The sequence below is a fragment of the Salvelinus sp. IW2-2015 genome, linkage group LG18 (assembly GCF_002910315.2).
Source record: "Salvelinus sp. IW2-2015 linkage group LG18, ASM291031v2, whole genome shotgun sequence".
NCBI classification, from domain to species: Eukaryota; Metazoa; Chordata; class Actinopteri; order Salmoniformes; family Salmonidae; genus Salvelinus; species Salvelinus sp. IW2-2015.
In genome coordinates, this window is record NC_036858.1 from 14,872,296 (window position 1) to 14,888,369 (window position 16,074).

Genomic DNA, 16,074 nt, shown 5'->3' on the forward strand with positions numbered 1-16,074 from the left:
ACTAATTTAATAAACGTGTGGCCTTGTTGTCTTCAACTCTTTGATAATGAAATTAATTGAAGATTCAAGTTAAATGTCTGATTAACTGAGGATGCTGTTGCCATAGCAAAGGTAGTATTGTTCACATAGGCTATGTTTAACAGTATGAAGGTTCATCTCAGAAAATAATTAATTAACATACTGTAATGCTGGGGTTGGCAACAGGCCCAAAGCGTTTTGTTTTTGGTTAAAAAAAATAGACTAAAATCTCCATGAATTCAACTAAGGATTTGTTTAATTTAGGAAATATTTTCCCGAAAAAATAAAAGATGTGATCATGTCTGAAATTGTTATTTTGAAATACAATCTCTTTTGGAGCTCAGTGATTAGAATGATGTTCCCGTCCCGATCATCCGTCGGACTAAAGTCGTCCGGAATTTAGTTGCCTACCCCTGGCCTGCCGTAAAACAGTTGTAGGATAGGCTAACTGCAATGAGGATCTGAATTCTCTGGGTACCAAATTATCGGAGTATCTTTCCCAGTGTAAAAAAATGTGTTATATATATTTTAGGCTAGCTGTGTATGTGTCAATGTCTGGTTTTTAGTGGAGCATTCTGGCCTACAGCAGGAAAGTAGAATGAGACAGACCCCAGTCAGCATAGTGAGCAGAATTCGCCAGCATCACATGCCGCTACCTGCTCTCCTCCAACATGGATCAGTGTTTGGCCGTGACGTCAGCCGTCACCGCCCTGCCTGCCTGCAGTATCGGTGACTCCAGATGATGAAGACAGGAGAAGCGGCCTTGCGATGAATCAGAATTAAGAGGGAAATAAGCCATCACAGGATGAGATACTGCTTTAAACTTGGCGACGGAGGTATCGAACGATGTTCATTTTACGGCGCTTATACGATGGATAGTATTATACCGAATGGAGGGAGCGGTGGACTATGCTTCCCTCCGGGCTTCTTTCTGGGGGCTTTTCAGTTTAAGAGCGCTTCTGCAAGCGCTGCCACGGTATGGGCGATTTAGTGAAGACATCCACGAGTCTATAAACATCAGCAATACAATCGTTTTGGGCAATATCGTGGAATATTTATTTTCTTAAAGATTCTGGAATAGGATTATATAGGTGGAGCTGCGGTTTATTTAATAAAACATGAGCCCCGCTCGGTACACTGTGGTCCCAATTTATGGGTTGATTTATTGCTGTTGATGTTCGAGTATTGTGAGTCGCTGATTTTCTAATGAACGCGGATCATGTTGGGCATCCTAAATGTTACACCTGCATGGCATGACCCTAAATTGATAGACTACGAGAATATTAACATTTGCTCGTGCGTGGAGACCCTCTAGGCTACCTAATTTAGAGTGGCATGATAGCATCTCCCCATGGAGAATATTTATGCAACCCGACGCAGTGTTTTAATTGAGATACGAGACATGTCATGGGTCTTTTGTTCAGGCTATAGGCTGCTGGTGATAAGACCCTCAAATGCTCCACGTTTCCTCCAAAATAGTGTTTTATAGCCTACTACTGTCATCGTCAGTGAGGAACATAAATAACATCAATAATTATTATCACTGTGGTTGGCTTTTGTCATTGGGAATGACAGACTGATCCAATTATTGTCCAGAGGTGCTCTCTCTCTCTAGTAAGATTTACATATTGAGAAACCCCAGCCCGACTGTGACCATGTCGAAAGCTGCCACTAAAGAGAAAAAATCATTCAGCAAGAAGCTCTTCCGAAGGGGCTCGGTGCGCTCCGTGGGGAGCTTTATGAACAGAGTTCTCAGGACTCTGTCGACTTTGTCCCATTTCGGCAACGAGGAGCATCAAGACGACGACAAAGACGATGCAAGTTCCATCCCGACCACCACTGGCGGCTCTGTCCCCTCCGACGACAGTGACTGTGGCGGGTTCCTGTTTGGGGACAAGGTCCCCGGAGTTGCCGGACTCAAGAACCATGGCAACACCTGTTTCATGAACGCTATCTTGCAATGTCTGAGCAACACGGAGCTATTTGCTGAGTATCTAGCATTGGAACAATACCGTGGAGAGGACAACAGTCACGGTACTAATGACAAATCGACTGAATCGAATAAACCGAAGTCAACAAACGGTGTCTGTATCCAAAGAAAGGGACACCAGCAGCAGGAGTCAGGTGAAGTCACCGAGCAACTTTCTGGTCTCGTCCGCGCTCTGTGGACGTTTGAGTACACCCCACAACACAGTCGCGAATTCAAGGTATGTGGATGAATGCCCTGGCAACTGAATCGTGTGCCTTGTTTTTGATCGTTGTCTATTGTTTGATGGAAATGGGATTAATCCTATGGATTATAAACTGCGAAGGGCGCGCACTTGAAAGTCATTCAAATTGTTGGCATGGGTTGTTACAATGCAGTACGTGACTAACATGCACCTGCCAACCGTTACAATGTAACCGCACAAATGCAACTGATTGTTTCATTGGTTCGTTCTGTCATGGTGTTACTTTGTTGCAGAAACTCGCGCCAGTTTCATGTACAGTAAACCCAAATCTTCTGGGTGCCTGTGGGGATTGAACGTATCAAGCCAAACTACTGTAGGCCTACTATTGATTCATTCAAAGTGACTGTCATTAGCAGAAACATATAATGAGCAGTTGATGAGTATGTGTGTGTTAGAGCAGGTAGGCTAGGTGTGTTTGAGAAGGGCTGGATACAAAAAGCTGCACACTCAGTCCAGCAGAATGGTAGCCTGTGACCCACGTGACTACCCAGTGAGGAATACTTGCAGAGCCGGTGTCAACCAGACTTGTAGAATGGTTGGCCAATCCTGTATTAGTGCATAGGCCTCGGGTGCTTTGCAGTTCAGGAGATATGATATACACACGATTTACTTCCGACGGATATCTGAATGTTGAGAGCACACTCAGGGCAGTCCTGAGCCGTTGCATACAGTATGACAGGAGTCAAGAAGATACAGTGCCTTCGCACCTCTTGACTTATTCGACATTTTGTTGTGTTACAGCCTAATGTCTCACCCATCTACACACAGTACCCTATAATGACAGTCAAAATATGTTTTTTTAATTTTTAAAAACATTTATTGAAAATGAAATACAGAAATATGACATTTACATAACTATTTACACCCATTTGCGATGCAAAGAGAATGCCAAGAGTGTGCAAAGCTGTCAAGGCAAAGGGTGGCTACTTTGAAGAATCTAAAATATATTTTGATTTGTTTAACACTTTTTTGGTTACTATACGATTCCATATGTGTTATTTCATAGTTTTGTTATATTCTACAATGTAGAAAATAGTAAAAATAAAGAAAAACCCCTGAATGAGTAGGTCTGTCCAAACTTTTGACTGGTACTGTATATACTGAAATATCACATTACATAAGTATTCAGACCCTTTACTCAGTACTTTGTTGAAGCACCTTTGGCAGCGATTACAGTCTCAAATCTTCTTAGGTATGACGCTACAAGCTTGGCACACCTGTGGTTGGGGAGTTTCTCCCATCCTTCTCTGTAGATCCTCTCAAGCTCTACCAGATTGGATGGGGGGCTTCGCTGCACGGCTGTTTTCAGGTCTTTCTAGAGATGTTTGATTAGGTTCCAAGTCCGGGCTCTGGCTGGGACACTCAAGGACGTTCAGAGACCTATCCCAAAGCCACTCCTGCATTGTTTTGGCTGTGTGCTTAGGGTCGTTGTTCTGTTAGAAAGTGAACCTTCGCCCCCAGTCTGAGGTCCTGAACACCCTGGAGCAGGTTTTCATCAAGGATCTCTGTACTTTGCTCGGTTAATCTTTCCCTCGATCCTGACTAGTCTCCTAGTCCCTGCCGCTGAGAAACATCCCCACAGCATGACTCTGCCACCACCATGCTTCACTGTAGGGATGGTGCCAGGTTTCCTCCAGATGTGACGCTTGGCATTCAGGCCAAAGAGTTAAAACTTGGTTTCATCAGACCAGAAAATCTTGTTTCTAATGGTCTAAGAGTCCTTCAGGTGCCTTTTGGCAAACTCCAAGCGGACTGTCATGTGTCTTTTACTGAGGAGTGGCTTCTGTCTGGCCACTCTACCATAAAGACCTGATTGGTGGAGTGCTGCAGAGATGGTTGTCCTACTGGAAGTTTCTCCCATCTCCACAGAGGAACTCTGGAGCTCTGTCAGATTGACCATCAGTTTTGCCGGGCGGCCAGCTCTAGAAAGAGTCATGGTGGTTCCAAAGTTCTTCCATTTAAGAAGGATAGAGGCCACTGTGTTCCTGGGGACCTTCAATGTGCAGAACATTTTTTGGTACCCTTCCCCAGATCTGTGCCTCGACACAATCCTGTCTCGGAGCTCTACGGACAATTCTTTCGACCTCATGTCTTGGTTTTTCTCTGACATGCACTGTCAACTGAATTTACCACGAGTGGACTCCAATCTCCAGGATGATCAATGGAAACAGGAATTTCAATTTCGAGTGTCATAGCAAAGGGGGTGAATACTTATGTAAATAAGGTATCTGCTTTTTATTTTTAATACATTTGCAAACATTTCTAAAAACATGTTTTCGCTTAGTCATTATAGGGTGTTGTGTGTAGATTGATGAGGATCTGTTTTTTATTTAATCCATTTTAGAATAAGGCTGTAATGTAACAAAATGTGGGAAAAGTCAAGGGAACACTTTCCGAATGCACTGTAAGGTCACACAGTTAACAGTGCATGTCAGAGCAGAAACTATACCATGAAGTCCAAGGAACTGTCCATAGAGCTCCGAGATAGAATTGTTATGAGGCATATAGGGTATAAAACCATTTCTAGAGTGTTGAAAGTTTTCAAGTGCACAGTGATCTCCATCATTGGTAAATGGAAAAATATGGAACTACCCAGACTCTGCCTAGAGCTGGCCGTCCGACAAAACTGAGCAACCGGGCAAGAAGGATCTTGGTCAGGGAGGTGACCAAGAACCCAATGACCGCTCTGACAGAACTGCAGAGTTCCTTGGCTGAGATGGGAGAACTTGCTAGAAGGACGACAGTCTCTACAGAACTTCACCAATCTGGGCTTTATGGGAGAGTGGCCAGACGGAAGCAACTCCTGAGAAAAAGGTGCACGCCTGGAGTTTGCAAAATGACACGTGAACGACTCTGAGATCATAAGGCAAAAGAATATCTGGTCTGATGAGACAAAAATGGAACTCTTTGGCTTGAATGCAAAGTGCTATGTCTGGAGAAAACCAGACACAGCTTATCACCCATCTAACACCATCAGAGAGAATAAAGTAGATGTCACACGTCAAAATGTTGATTTATGACCCTATGTCCTGCTGACGTGTGCATGCCCATATTTGGGCTTCCGGTCCGGACATCCTGGTGGGGAAGTGACCATGTGTTTGTGCATCCTGTTCCTGTTCTCACGGCTTAGAGTGCGAAAAGAGTTTTATGATGTCTTTGAAGTTGTCATGATGCTTGATGTCTAGGTACCTGGTTGAACGGGGTGGGGGGATGGGGGGAGTAAGCATTTCAAAGAGTAAGGCCCCCCCTATTTTATTGCCCTCAGGGTTGTTGTCTATGAAACACGAATGTCCTGGGGTATTGGGCTTTGCAGACGCCTTGTAAAGCCCCAGAACAATACATGCGTAAGACTGTACATGATTAAAAAAATTACCATGGATGCCTCCTTCAGTTCATGTAGGAAGGCCTCGGTTACCCCGTAAACTCTAGGGATAGACGGCACAAGACCCATAGACTCCAGGGCTCTGACCAGCGCTGGTATAAACCTGCAGGACCACAGTCTTTTCACCAGCTCCTCAAAATGATTGAAAAAGTAGTATCTAGGCGGGTCGTATAGGCACGGATGACGACGCTGGCTGGGATGATTGATCTCACAGCCGATGCATTTTTCTCGTATATATTCTCCAATCACCACGTCTAAAAGTGTAGCTACAGAGGCCTTGATGGTGTCAACAAAAATAGTACTGGCCACCCCATCAAACACATCCTCAGGCTGTGTAAATGTAGGTGGTGTCGAGGGTCTTGCCAGGGGGGAGTAGAGTGTCGGGCTGCGAGGCATAGAGTCCTTAGTGTCGGGCCCCCATGACGTATCTGAGTCCTCGTAGGTGGTATGGATATCCATGGTATATGATGAAATGAACAACTGGCTGCTTTTTTCCCTTTTATTGTGGAACCAGGCCTTTGGGTATCTGGGCGTGGTTAACGCAGCCGCGTACTTAGTTTTCTCCTGACGATGTATTTTCTTGAGACTCTTTTGAATCGTAATCTTCACGATTCGTATATATTATGCACTTCCTTAAATGAACAAGGCTCTGCCGCTGTTGGCTCTGTACAAAGAGAGCATCCAACACCTGCAACATGTTCAATTCCATTACATCCCAACTTTTAAAAGGAATAAGCATACGCAGCCTGGAATCCCCAGTCAGGCCACCCTCCCGAATGTTTTGGTTGCGGATTTCCTCGGTGCCGATATAGAACTCCACGCAGCCGCACGGAAGTCCATTCTTTCTTTGTATTTTCACCCTGTGAAATATTCTTCCTGAGGAGTCAGGGGTACCTTCCCAACGGGTCTCGTAGCCCGTGAACACACTATACCCCTTGGTGATAAGGCCCAGTTCAGGACACACAACCTTGCGAAAAACCGACCAGTCTTCAACACCATAATCCACTCCTAAAGTCTGATCTGTATATTCTTCTCCTTCAGCTACCGTATAGAGGTTCACTCTACAGGCCAGGTAATCAAACCGATACCCCCATTGCTGTCCATTAGACATCAACACTTGATCTTTCAGAGCAGCTGCGGGAGGTATTTGGGTTCTATACACATTTAAAAAACGCTTTTTTGGCGCATCATATATTGCGGCTTGATATTTTGCCCTTGCTCTATGTGCCACCCGAGGTCCTGCTTCCGAGGTCCTGCTTCCGTTGCTACAGTCATCACTGCTTTGCCACTGATCACAAAATCCATGGTGATTTTTAAAATCATGTACAGTCTTACGCATGTATTGTTCTGGGGCTTTATAAGGCGTCTGCAAAGCCCAATACCCCAGGACATTCGTGTTTCATAGACAACAACCCTGAGGGCAATAAAATAGGGGGGGGCCTTACTCTTTGAAATGCTTACTCTTTGAAATGTTCATCCCCCCCACCCCGTTCAACCAGGTACCTAGACATCAAGCATCATGACAACTTCAAAGACATCATAAAACTCTTTTCGCACTCTAAGCCGTGAGAACAGGAACAGGATGCACAAACACATGGTCACTTCCCCACCAGGATGTCCGGACCGGAAGCCCAAATATGGGCATGCTCATGTCAGCAGGACATAGGGTCATAAATCAACATTTTGACGTGTGACATCTACTTTATTCTCTCTACCATCCCTACCTGCCATGACACATGGTGGTTATAGCATCATGCTATGGGGATGCTTTACAGCGGCAGGGACTGGGAGACTGGTAAGGATAGAAGGAACAATGAATGAAGCCAAATACAGGCAAATCCTTGATGAGAACCTGCTTCGGAGTGCAAATGACCTCAGACTGGGGAGAAGATTTACGTTCCAACAGGACAATGACTCCAAGCATAAAGCCAAAGCAATGCTGGAATGGCTTCAGAACAAGAATGTGAAAGTCTTTGAATGGCCCAGTCAAAACGCAGACTCTAATCCCATTGAAAGTTTGTGGAAAGACTTGTAATAGAGCTTGAGAAAATCTGCAAGGAAGAATGGGAGAACATCCCCAAATCCAGATGTGCAAAGCTGATACAGGCATACCCAAGACGACTCAAAGCTGATACAGGCATACCCAAGACGACTCAAAGGTGCTTCTACAAAGTATTTACTCACAGCAAAGAGGTGTTAATAATTATGTAAATTAGATATTTCTGTATTTCATTTTCAACACATTTGCAAAAATTTCTCAGCATGTGTTCACTTTGTCATTATGGGGTATTGTGTGTAGATGTGTGAGTGGAAAAAAATATATGAATTCAGGCTGTAACTGTCACGATCGTCGTCAGGGAAATGACCGGACCAAGGTTCAGCATGGTGAGCGTACATTTCTTTTATTGATAAATGTCGCCAACAAAACAAAGAACAAGGAAACAACCGTGAAGCTTACTTCGGCTATAATGCCACTAACAAAGACAACTACCCACCAATCCAAAAGGAAAAAAGGCTGCCTAAGTATGATTCCCAATCAGAGACAACGATAGACAGCTGTCCCTGATTGAGAACCATACCCGGCCAAAACATAGAAACAAAGAACATAGAGTTTCCCACCCGAGTCACACCCTGACCAACCAAACATAGAGAATAAAAAGATCTCTTTGGTCAGGGAGTGACAGTAACAGAACAAAATGTGGAATAAGTCAAGGGGTATGAATACTTTCTGAAGGCACTGTACATGTCCGTCAGAGCCACAGGGTCAAACAAACAAGATTAATGAAAGATGAATGAACCACCCAAAACATTAATGATCAATAGTTACATGTTTTATTTTATTTAACTAGACAAGTCAGTTAAGAACAAATTCTTATTTTCAATGACGGCCTAGGAACAGTGGGTTAACTCCCTTGTTCAGAACGACAGATTTTTACCTTGTCAGCTCGGGGATTTGATCTTGCAACCTTTCGGTTGCTAGTCCACCGCTCTAACCACTAGGCCACCCTGCCGCCCCTATATGTAAGCCTATATCAAAATTATGAATATGTTCGCAGATATCTACAGTGGGGCAAAAAAGTATTTAGTCAGCCACCAATTGTGCAAGTTCTCCCACTTAAAAATATGAGAGAGGCCTGTAATTTTCATCATAGGTACACTTCAACTATGACAGACAAAATTAGAAAAAAAATCCAGACAACACATTGTAGGATTTTTAATGAATTTATTTGCAAATTATGGTGGAAAATAAGTATTTGGTCACCTACAAACAGGCAAGATTTCTGGCTCTCACAGACCTGTAACTTCTTCTTTAAGAGGCTCCTCTGTCCTCCACTCGTTACCTGTATTAATGGCACCTGTTTGAACTTGTTATCAGTATAAAAGACACCTGTCCACAACCTCAAACAGTCACACTCCAAACTCCACTATGGCCAAGACCAAAGAGCTGTCAAAGGACACCAGAAACAAAATTGTAGACCTGCACCAGGCTGGGAAGACTGAATCTGCAATAGGTAAGCAGCTTGGTTTGAAGAAATKAAKTGWMSYKAAGGTGAGCAAAAATCCCGGTGAGCAAAAATCCCAGAACCACACGGGGGGACCTAGTGAATGACCTGCAGAGAGCTGGGACCAAAGTAACAAAGCCTACCATCAGTAACACACTACGCCGCCAGGGACTCAAATCCTGCAGTGCCAGACGTGTCCCGCTGCTTAAGCCAGTACATGTCCAGGCCCGTCTGAAGTTTGCTAGAGAGCATTTGGATGATCCAGAAGAAGATTGGGAGAATGTCATATGGTCAGATGAAACCAAAATATAACTTTTTGGTAAAAACTCAACTCGTCATGTTTGGAGGACAAAGAATGCTGAGTTGCATCCAAAGAACACCATACCTACTGTGAAGCATGGGGGTGGAAACATCATGCTTTGGGGCTGTTTTTCTGCAAAGGGACCAGGACGACTGATCCGTGTAAAAGAAAGAATGAATGGGGCCACGTATCGTGAGATTTTGAGTGAAAACCTCCTTCCATCAGCAAGGGCATTGAAGATGAAACATGGCTGGGTCTTTCAGTATGACAATGATCCCAAACACACCGCCCGGGCAACGAAGGAGTGGCTTCGTAAGAAGCATTTCAAGATCCTGGAGTGGCCTAGCCAGTCTCCAGATCTCAACCCCATAGAAAATCTTTGGAGGGAGTTGAAAGTTCGTGTTGCCCAGCATCAGCCCCAAAACATCACTGCTCTAGAGGAGATCTGCATGGAGGAATGGGCCAAAATACCAGCAACAGTGTGTGAAAACCTTGTGAAGACTTACAGAAAACATTTGACCTCTGTCATTGCCAACAAAGGATATATAACAAAGTATTGAGATAAACTTTTGTTATTGACCAAATACTTATTTTCCACCATAATTTGCTAATAAATTCATTAAAAATCCTACAATGTGATTTTCTGGATTTTTTTTCAAATTTTGTCTGTCATAGTTGAAGTGTACCTATGATGGAAATTACAGGCCTCTCTCATCTTTTTAAGTGGGAGAACTTGCACAGTTGGTGGCTGACTAAATACTTTTTTGCCCCACTGTATATAAGTCTATAAGCCAATCATAAAAAGTGCACACTTTGTTTCCTGGTGATGAATGGTACAGTAGGCTCCAGTTAAAATTGACACACAACACGTTTATATTATATCACCGGGAACCAAAGCGTACACTTTTTTTTATGATTGGCTTTTCATGAATTTAGTTGCTATATAGATATCTGTGAACAGATTCATTATTTTGATATAGGCTTACATTTAACTATCGATCGCTCATGTACTAACGTGCCAATTTCAATTAGAGCCTACTGTACCGTTCTCTTGATTAATCAAATCAATTAGCAACAACCTCCAAGTAGACTAGCAGTGGCAGACGTGATGGATTCAGGAGCAGTGAATCTCACCTATCCGTTGGATCTCCCTAATCCGACAGATTTACAGGGTTTAGTTGAGAATGGCATAAACGCTTTTGCCACTCAACCAATCACATTTCTTTTATAAAGCCCTTTTCACATCAGCAGTTGTCACAAAGTGCTTTACCAGATACCCAGCCTACAATTCCAAAGTGCAAGCAATGCAGATGCAGAAGCACAGTAGCTAGGAAAAACTCCCTAGAAGGCAGGAATCTAGGAAGAAACCTAGAGAGGAACCAGGGTCAGTGAGAACAGCAGATTCGGAACAAAGTAGCACGCCAAGGTAACACACCCGGTGAAATCAAGTCGGGTTCGACAGATTTCAGACTTTCTGAAGAGCAGAGATGTTGTGTTCCTGTAGAGTTTTCGATGGACATTGAAATGTGTAGCAGCATCTGACTCTAGCAGCTTGTGTCCCAGCAGATTAGCCTGGTCAGCTGTCTACTGTTGTTTCCCCTTAGAAAGCTCAGGTTACCCTCCCATCACCAGCACCAGAATTCCTTTCAAAGTCACTCACTAAAGATTTCTCTGTGAACCTCCATTTCTTTGCACCATGGATTTTCTTTTTGTCTATTTCGGGTCTTATAACTACATGTCCTGCTTTACCGGTTCAAAGTAAATATTGGAGGGGAATTGAATTGAACAGGTCCATCCAGCAGCACACTGCTTATTCCTGACAATGTTTCTATTTCGGTCCCTTTTTCTCCCTTGGTTGTCAGCCAGAGAACAAACTGTCTTATTCTATATAGATTATTCACTCTGGAGTGTAGAGCCACGGTCATATTTATGAAGTTGGCTGTGTTTACACAGGCAGCCCAATTCTGATATATTTTCCACTAATTTGCCTTTTGACAAATCAGATCAGCTCTGAAAAAGATCTGATGTGAAAAGATCTGATCTGAATGGCTGCATTTGTAGACGCAGCCATTGAGGCTCCTTCACGAGATACATTGGACTCTTTTAAAACATGCAAGTTATTTATAAAGAGAACGTGTGTTTATATGTTTTGTATTGATTGATTCAGCTACATTTGATCTCCATAACTCAGCACTTACTATCAGTCCCAACCTTCATCAGTTAAATGTTTGGTTAATTGTGCTTTAATTGGCATTGGCTCAGTTTTTCATGGCAGGTCACTTCACAGGTCTGCCTGGTTAGTTCATTGCGTAAGCCACAGTAGAAAACAGTTGTGTTCAGAATGTTCGATAGAGCCATGTCGGAAAGGCGAGAGGTTGGTTTTAGCACCTTTGAACTGCCAAGCTGTTTTGTCGTTTCGTCTGGCTTATTTTGCACAATAAATTAAGTATTTTACACAGTTTTATAATCCGTGTACTTTTTAAGTGGACAAGGCGATGGCCGGCATTGTCACAATATCTCTGAGCTGGGTTGTTGAGTAAAGCGCTAAAAAGTACCGTATACTGAGCTCCTCGTACACCTAATTTCTTCATGATTTTCCCAGTTTGCGTCATCAAGTTTCTTGGTAACCAAATAGCCGTATTGTATTGGAGCATACTTGAGTTTCCCCCATTGACAGTAGAAGGTATAGACCTTTTTCAAATCACGACCATGTTGAATCGAACACGAGGCTGAGCAGACAGAACAGCTGCTGTCTGAGGCCACATCCTTGAGAACAAAACTTGAGAGCACTTACAACTCATTAACGAAGACATTAACGAGACATGAACGACAGATACACAAGGGGATAGCCCTATCCATTTTCCTGTACATCGACTGCTGGATCGAGTGATAAATTGTCTATCTCCACTGTCATTGACTAATTAGGCCATTATACAAATGTAATTGTTTAAATACATATCATCGGTAGTTCACCTGGCTGTATTATACTGCAAGTCCCATAGGCAGATTATGCAGATGCCTTTCCAGGACTCAACAACACTCAACCTCCATTTTACCTTGTCGTTTTTCTGGTTAGATATTTTACCGTGGCGTACAATGCTACAGTATACGTACAGTAAACATCCTACACCTACTCTACATTTCTCCTTTAGTATGCACACAGAGGCTTCGGGTTGAGTGCTTGGTCTTTCATTGCGTCGTGCTTTGCATAAAGTGCTGGGGCTGCAGTGCTAATGGTTTCAAAAGGAGAAGGGTTTCCCTATGGGGTTTACTGGGAGGAACAGCGCTCGGCGTTCTGATTGCATCGTTGCCCTTGTGTGACATTTGATAGCCAGTGACCAGAGGTGACTACACCTGGCCTGGAAGGATGGCTCTGTCGCCACGCACGGAGGTGACCCTCAAATAACTGAATCGGTCACTCACCGGGCTATTAAAGCGGTATTAAAGTGTTATTTCTTCAGGGTTTCTCGTCACGATGTTACAGTAGAAAGGCATGTACTGTCCAACATAGAGAAAGGAGCATGTTGTTACGTTAAGGCCTTGTCCAACCAACGTTTCGGTTTGCCTCGACTACTGCTCTACAGCCATGTCTCAATTTGAAGACGGACCAATAAAAACAAAAACAAAAATGATATGTTTAATGCCTCACATTAACTTGTGACCTGCCTTTTACTATTCATCTTTGAATTTGTTTTTTTTCCCAGAACGTTGTGTCGAAGAGTGCCCTGCAGTTCCGGGGCAACGCCCAGCACGATGCCCAGGAGTTCCTGCTGTGGCTCTTGGACAGAGTTCACGAGGACCTCAACAACATCGTCCTGCCCAGCAGCAGACCCCCCAGGAAGGTAACCAACTTTACTTGGGCATGCTTACGTTCATCACATCAGTTACAAGTTGGGGATTGTATCTCAGACCGTTGAATGATATTAGATATAGCCTAGAGCCATGTCTGGTAGCATCGCTGCCAACTGTGCTGGTTCGGAAGCTTCTAGACTGTGGATTGGTACCTTTCTGTACTGAACAGACAGCATTGTATTTCCTCCAACTGTATCGTCTAGGCTGTATCATCTTTACTGCATTTCCATTGTTGTATCTCCCTTAACTGTCAATTACCTGATTGTGTTTACTTTGTTTTATTCTTTTTTTATCTCTTGTTACTCTATTTCGGGCGTTAATGTGGGCTGTTAAGTATCTATCTCCTGACTAACTGCTGTGTTACTATATGTCGTCTCTCCCGACTGTCATCTGTCTGCTCGCTGTCTCTGTAGCCTCCGTTGGAGGAAGAAAATGTCCCTGAAGGATCCTCATTACCAGCAGCTGGCTCTTTCGTACAAGAGCTATTTCAGGCTCAATACAGGTGAGTCACACCTCAAAGTAATCCCCTGATTGACACCCCACCGCACTCTTACAGAATATCGTTGCGATAGATCGGCACGTACTGTAGATAGAGGAGATCCTAACACAAGTGAGCTAGCCAGTTTTCTAATGCTAATTTGACGACTAACGTTTGGCTCGTTGTGATTGTGGCTTTCACATTGACACAGGCAGTGCACTGTCAAACGTTACAGCGGTTTGAGGTGAACATTTTTTTTTTTTTTTGTCTCCACACAAATAGGTCCTCCCTGACTTGCCCTCACTGCCAGAAACAGAGCAACACCTTTGACCCTTTCCTCTGCATCTCACTGCCCATCCCGGTACCGCACACTCGGTAAGACAATATCTAATATCTTAAAAAGGCAATATCTGACACACAAACAGTATACCCCACTACAAATTACAGAAAGACTGGGTCTTGTTCTGCTGTATTTGATCTCAACTTACAACTGAGTGTCTATCTTGGCAGTGATACACGGAAGGATGCCAGAGACAAACCACAAACAATGTAGAAGCATGATGAGATGATGGTTTTCCTTGAAGCATGGGTAAGATAACTCAATTGTCCTGTGTGTCCCTCCCAGGCCCCTGTATGTGACGGTGGTGTACCAGGGAAAGTGTTCCCACTGTATGAGAGTGGGTGTGGCTGTGCCTCTCTCCAGCACTGTGTCCAGACTGAGAAACGCTGTGGCCCAGGAGACCAAAATACCCTCTGAACAGGTACCAAGTCCAATACCTTTCAAATCGAGCTTCAAAGTGTCAACATGTATACAGATGAACGGATAGGAGACGAGTGAAACGGTCAGCAGTGATTGAAAATGCCCACCCTACAAAAAAGCCATCTTCAGCACTATTCAAACTGAAACATAAAATGTCAACACTAGTCAATTCAAAACTTGAGGCGTTGAGTAGGTATTTAAGTGGTAGTCATGCTCATTCATGATCAAAGTAGGTGTTTGTTTTTTAGGTTCAGCCAATGGTGGGGACTCGAGGCCCTTGTGAGCATCTTCGTTACAGAGAAATCTATTGTCTCAGCCTTCAACAATCCACTGTTTGTGTTTGATGTGTCTCCTAGAGTCATGATTGGAGGCTCAGATCATGTGATATTGTTTGCTCATCCTATTTTAAATGGTCCACTACTCTGTATAAATCCTGAGTTACTGTGTAATAATTCATGTGTGTTAATCAATCTTATGAATCTTATATGAATTTCATATGAATAAACCACACACCTCATGCCTAGCGTACCTATGTTGGCTCTTCAGTATGAAATTGATCCCCTTTTGAGATTTTGTAGCCCTTTACACTCGTGCCCATATACGAGTTGAAAAATGGCAGATTTGGGCACTGATAAACGCAGTAACATGCTACACATGACGTCAGAGCTCTGGCTCTGCGCTTCACAGTGCTGCATGGGTTTTGACTGACAGATGTTCTGAACTCGAGCACCTCGCGCGTCAAAAAGTTGCCCTCATCCCTCCTGCTAATTGGGCAACTTTTGTAAATGTTTTGTTGTCTGGGAAAAGTGAGGGAAATGCTGTAAATGAAAAGGACTCTATGTTTTTTGAAAGATGAGACCTTGAGGATTATAATAAATAGCGCTTTGATGTCATACAAGCATGCCAAATACCTGTGAGTCTAAATGTGCACTTCGCATTTTCAAATCATAAGAGTCATGTCAAAATCGGATCAAGTGCAATTTTATTTGTCACATGCTCCGAATACAAAGGGTGTAGACATAACCATGAAATGCTTGCTTACGAGCCCTTCCCAACAATGCAGAGTTATTTAACAACAAAAAAATGAACACGAGGAATAAAATACACAATATACAGTGTCAGCGTTTATGATCACTATGTTTGATGTACAGTTACAAGATGAAATGGCGTCATACCTTGGGTTGTTCTGAACAGAATGAGTCTGTTTGTCTATTGTGAAGAAAAGTTGCGCGGCACACGCACCTGAATGCACTCGACTCCTTTCTAAGCTCACCAAAATGATGATCTGTTTCCCCGAATTGCATCGTGAAAAACGAACACTTTAATGTCGTTGTTTAAAACCTAGCTCGTCATGTTCGCAATAGAACAAGCTTTCAAATGATGCCCACCAGACCCAGATTGCGATTTATAATGGATCGTTAATTGTGTGATTGCAGGGTTGTGTTCCAAACAAAACGGCTACAAGTGGGCTTGCTCTAGTTCCTCAACGGCACAGCTAGGATAGCTCAAAACAGCACCTTATATACTGAACAAAAATATAAACGCAACA

General features: G+C 43.4%; 1 protein-coding gene across 1 annotated transcript in view; it reads left to right on the forward strand.

Moving 5' to 3' along the window:
- The first annotated feature begins 725 nt into the window (after positions 1-725).
- Positions 726-16,074, forward strand: part of LOC111978566 (ubiquitin carboxyl-terminal hydrolase 31) — a 28,513-nt gene continuing 13,164 nt past the window's right edge. The window contains exons 1-5 of the mRNA XM_024008680.2: positions 726-2,225; positions 13,140-13,277; positions 13,701-13,789; positions 14,048-14,140; positions 14,391-14,526. Coding sequence (XP_023864448.1) covers positions 1,674-2,225; positions 13,140-13,277; positions 13,701-13,789; positions 14,048-14,140; positions 14,391-14,526 — 1,008 coding nt within the window. The 5' untranslated portion in view covers positions 726-1,673. The remainder of the gene's footprint in view (positions 2,226-13,139; positions 13,278-13,700; positions 13,790-14,047; positions 14,141-14,390; positions 14,527-16,074) is intronic.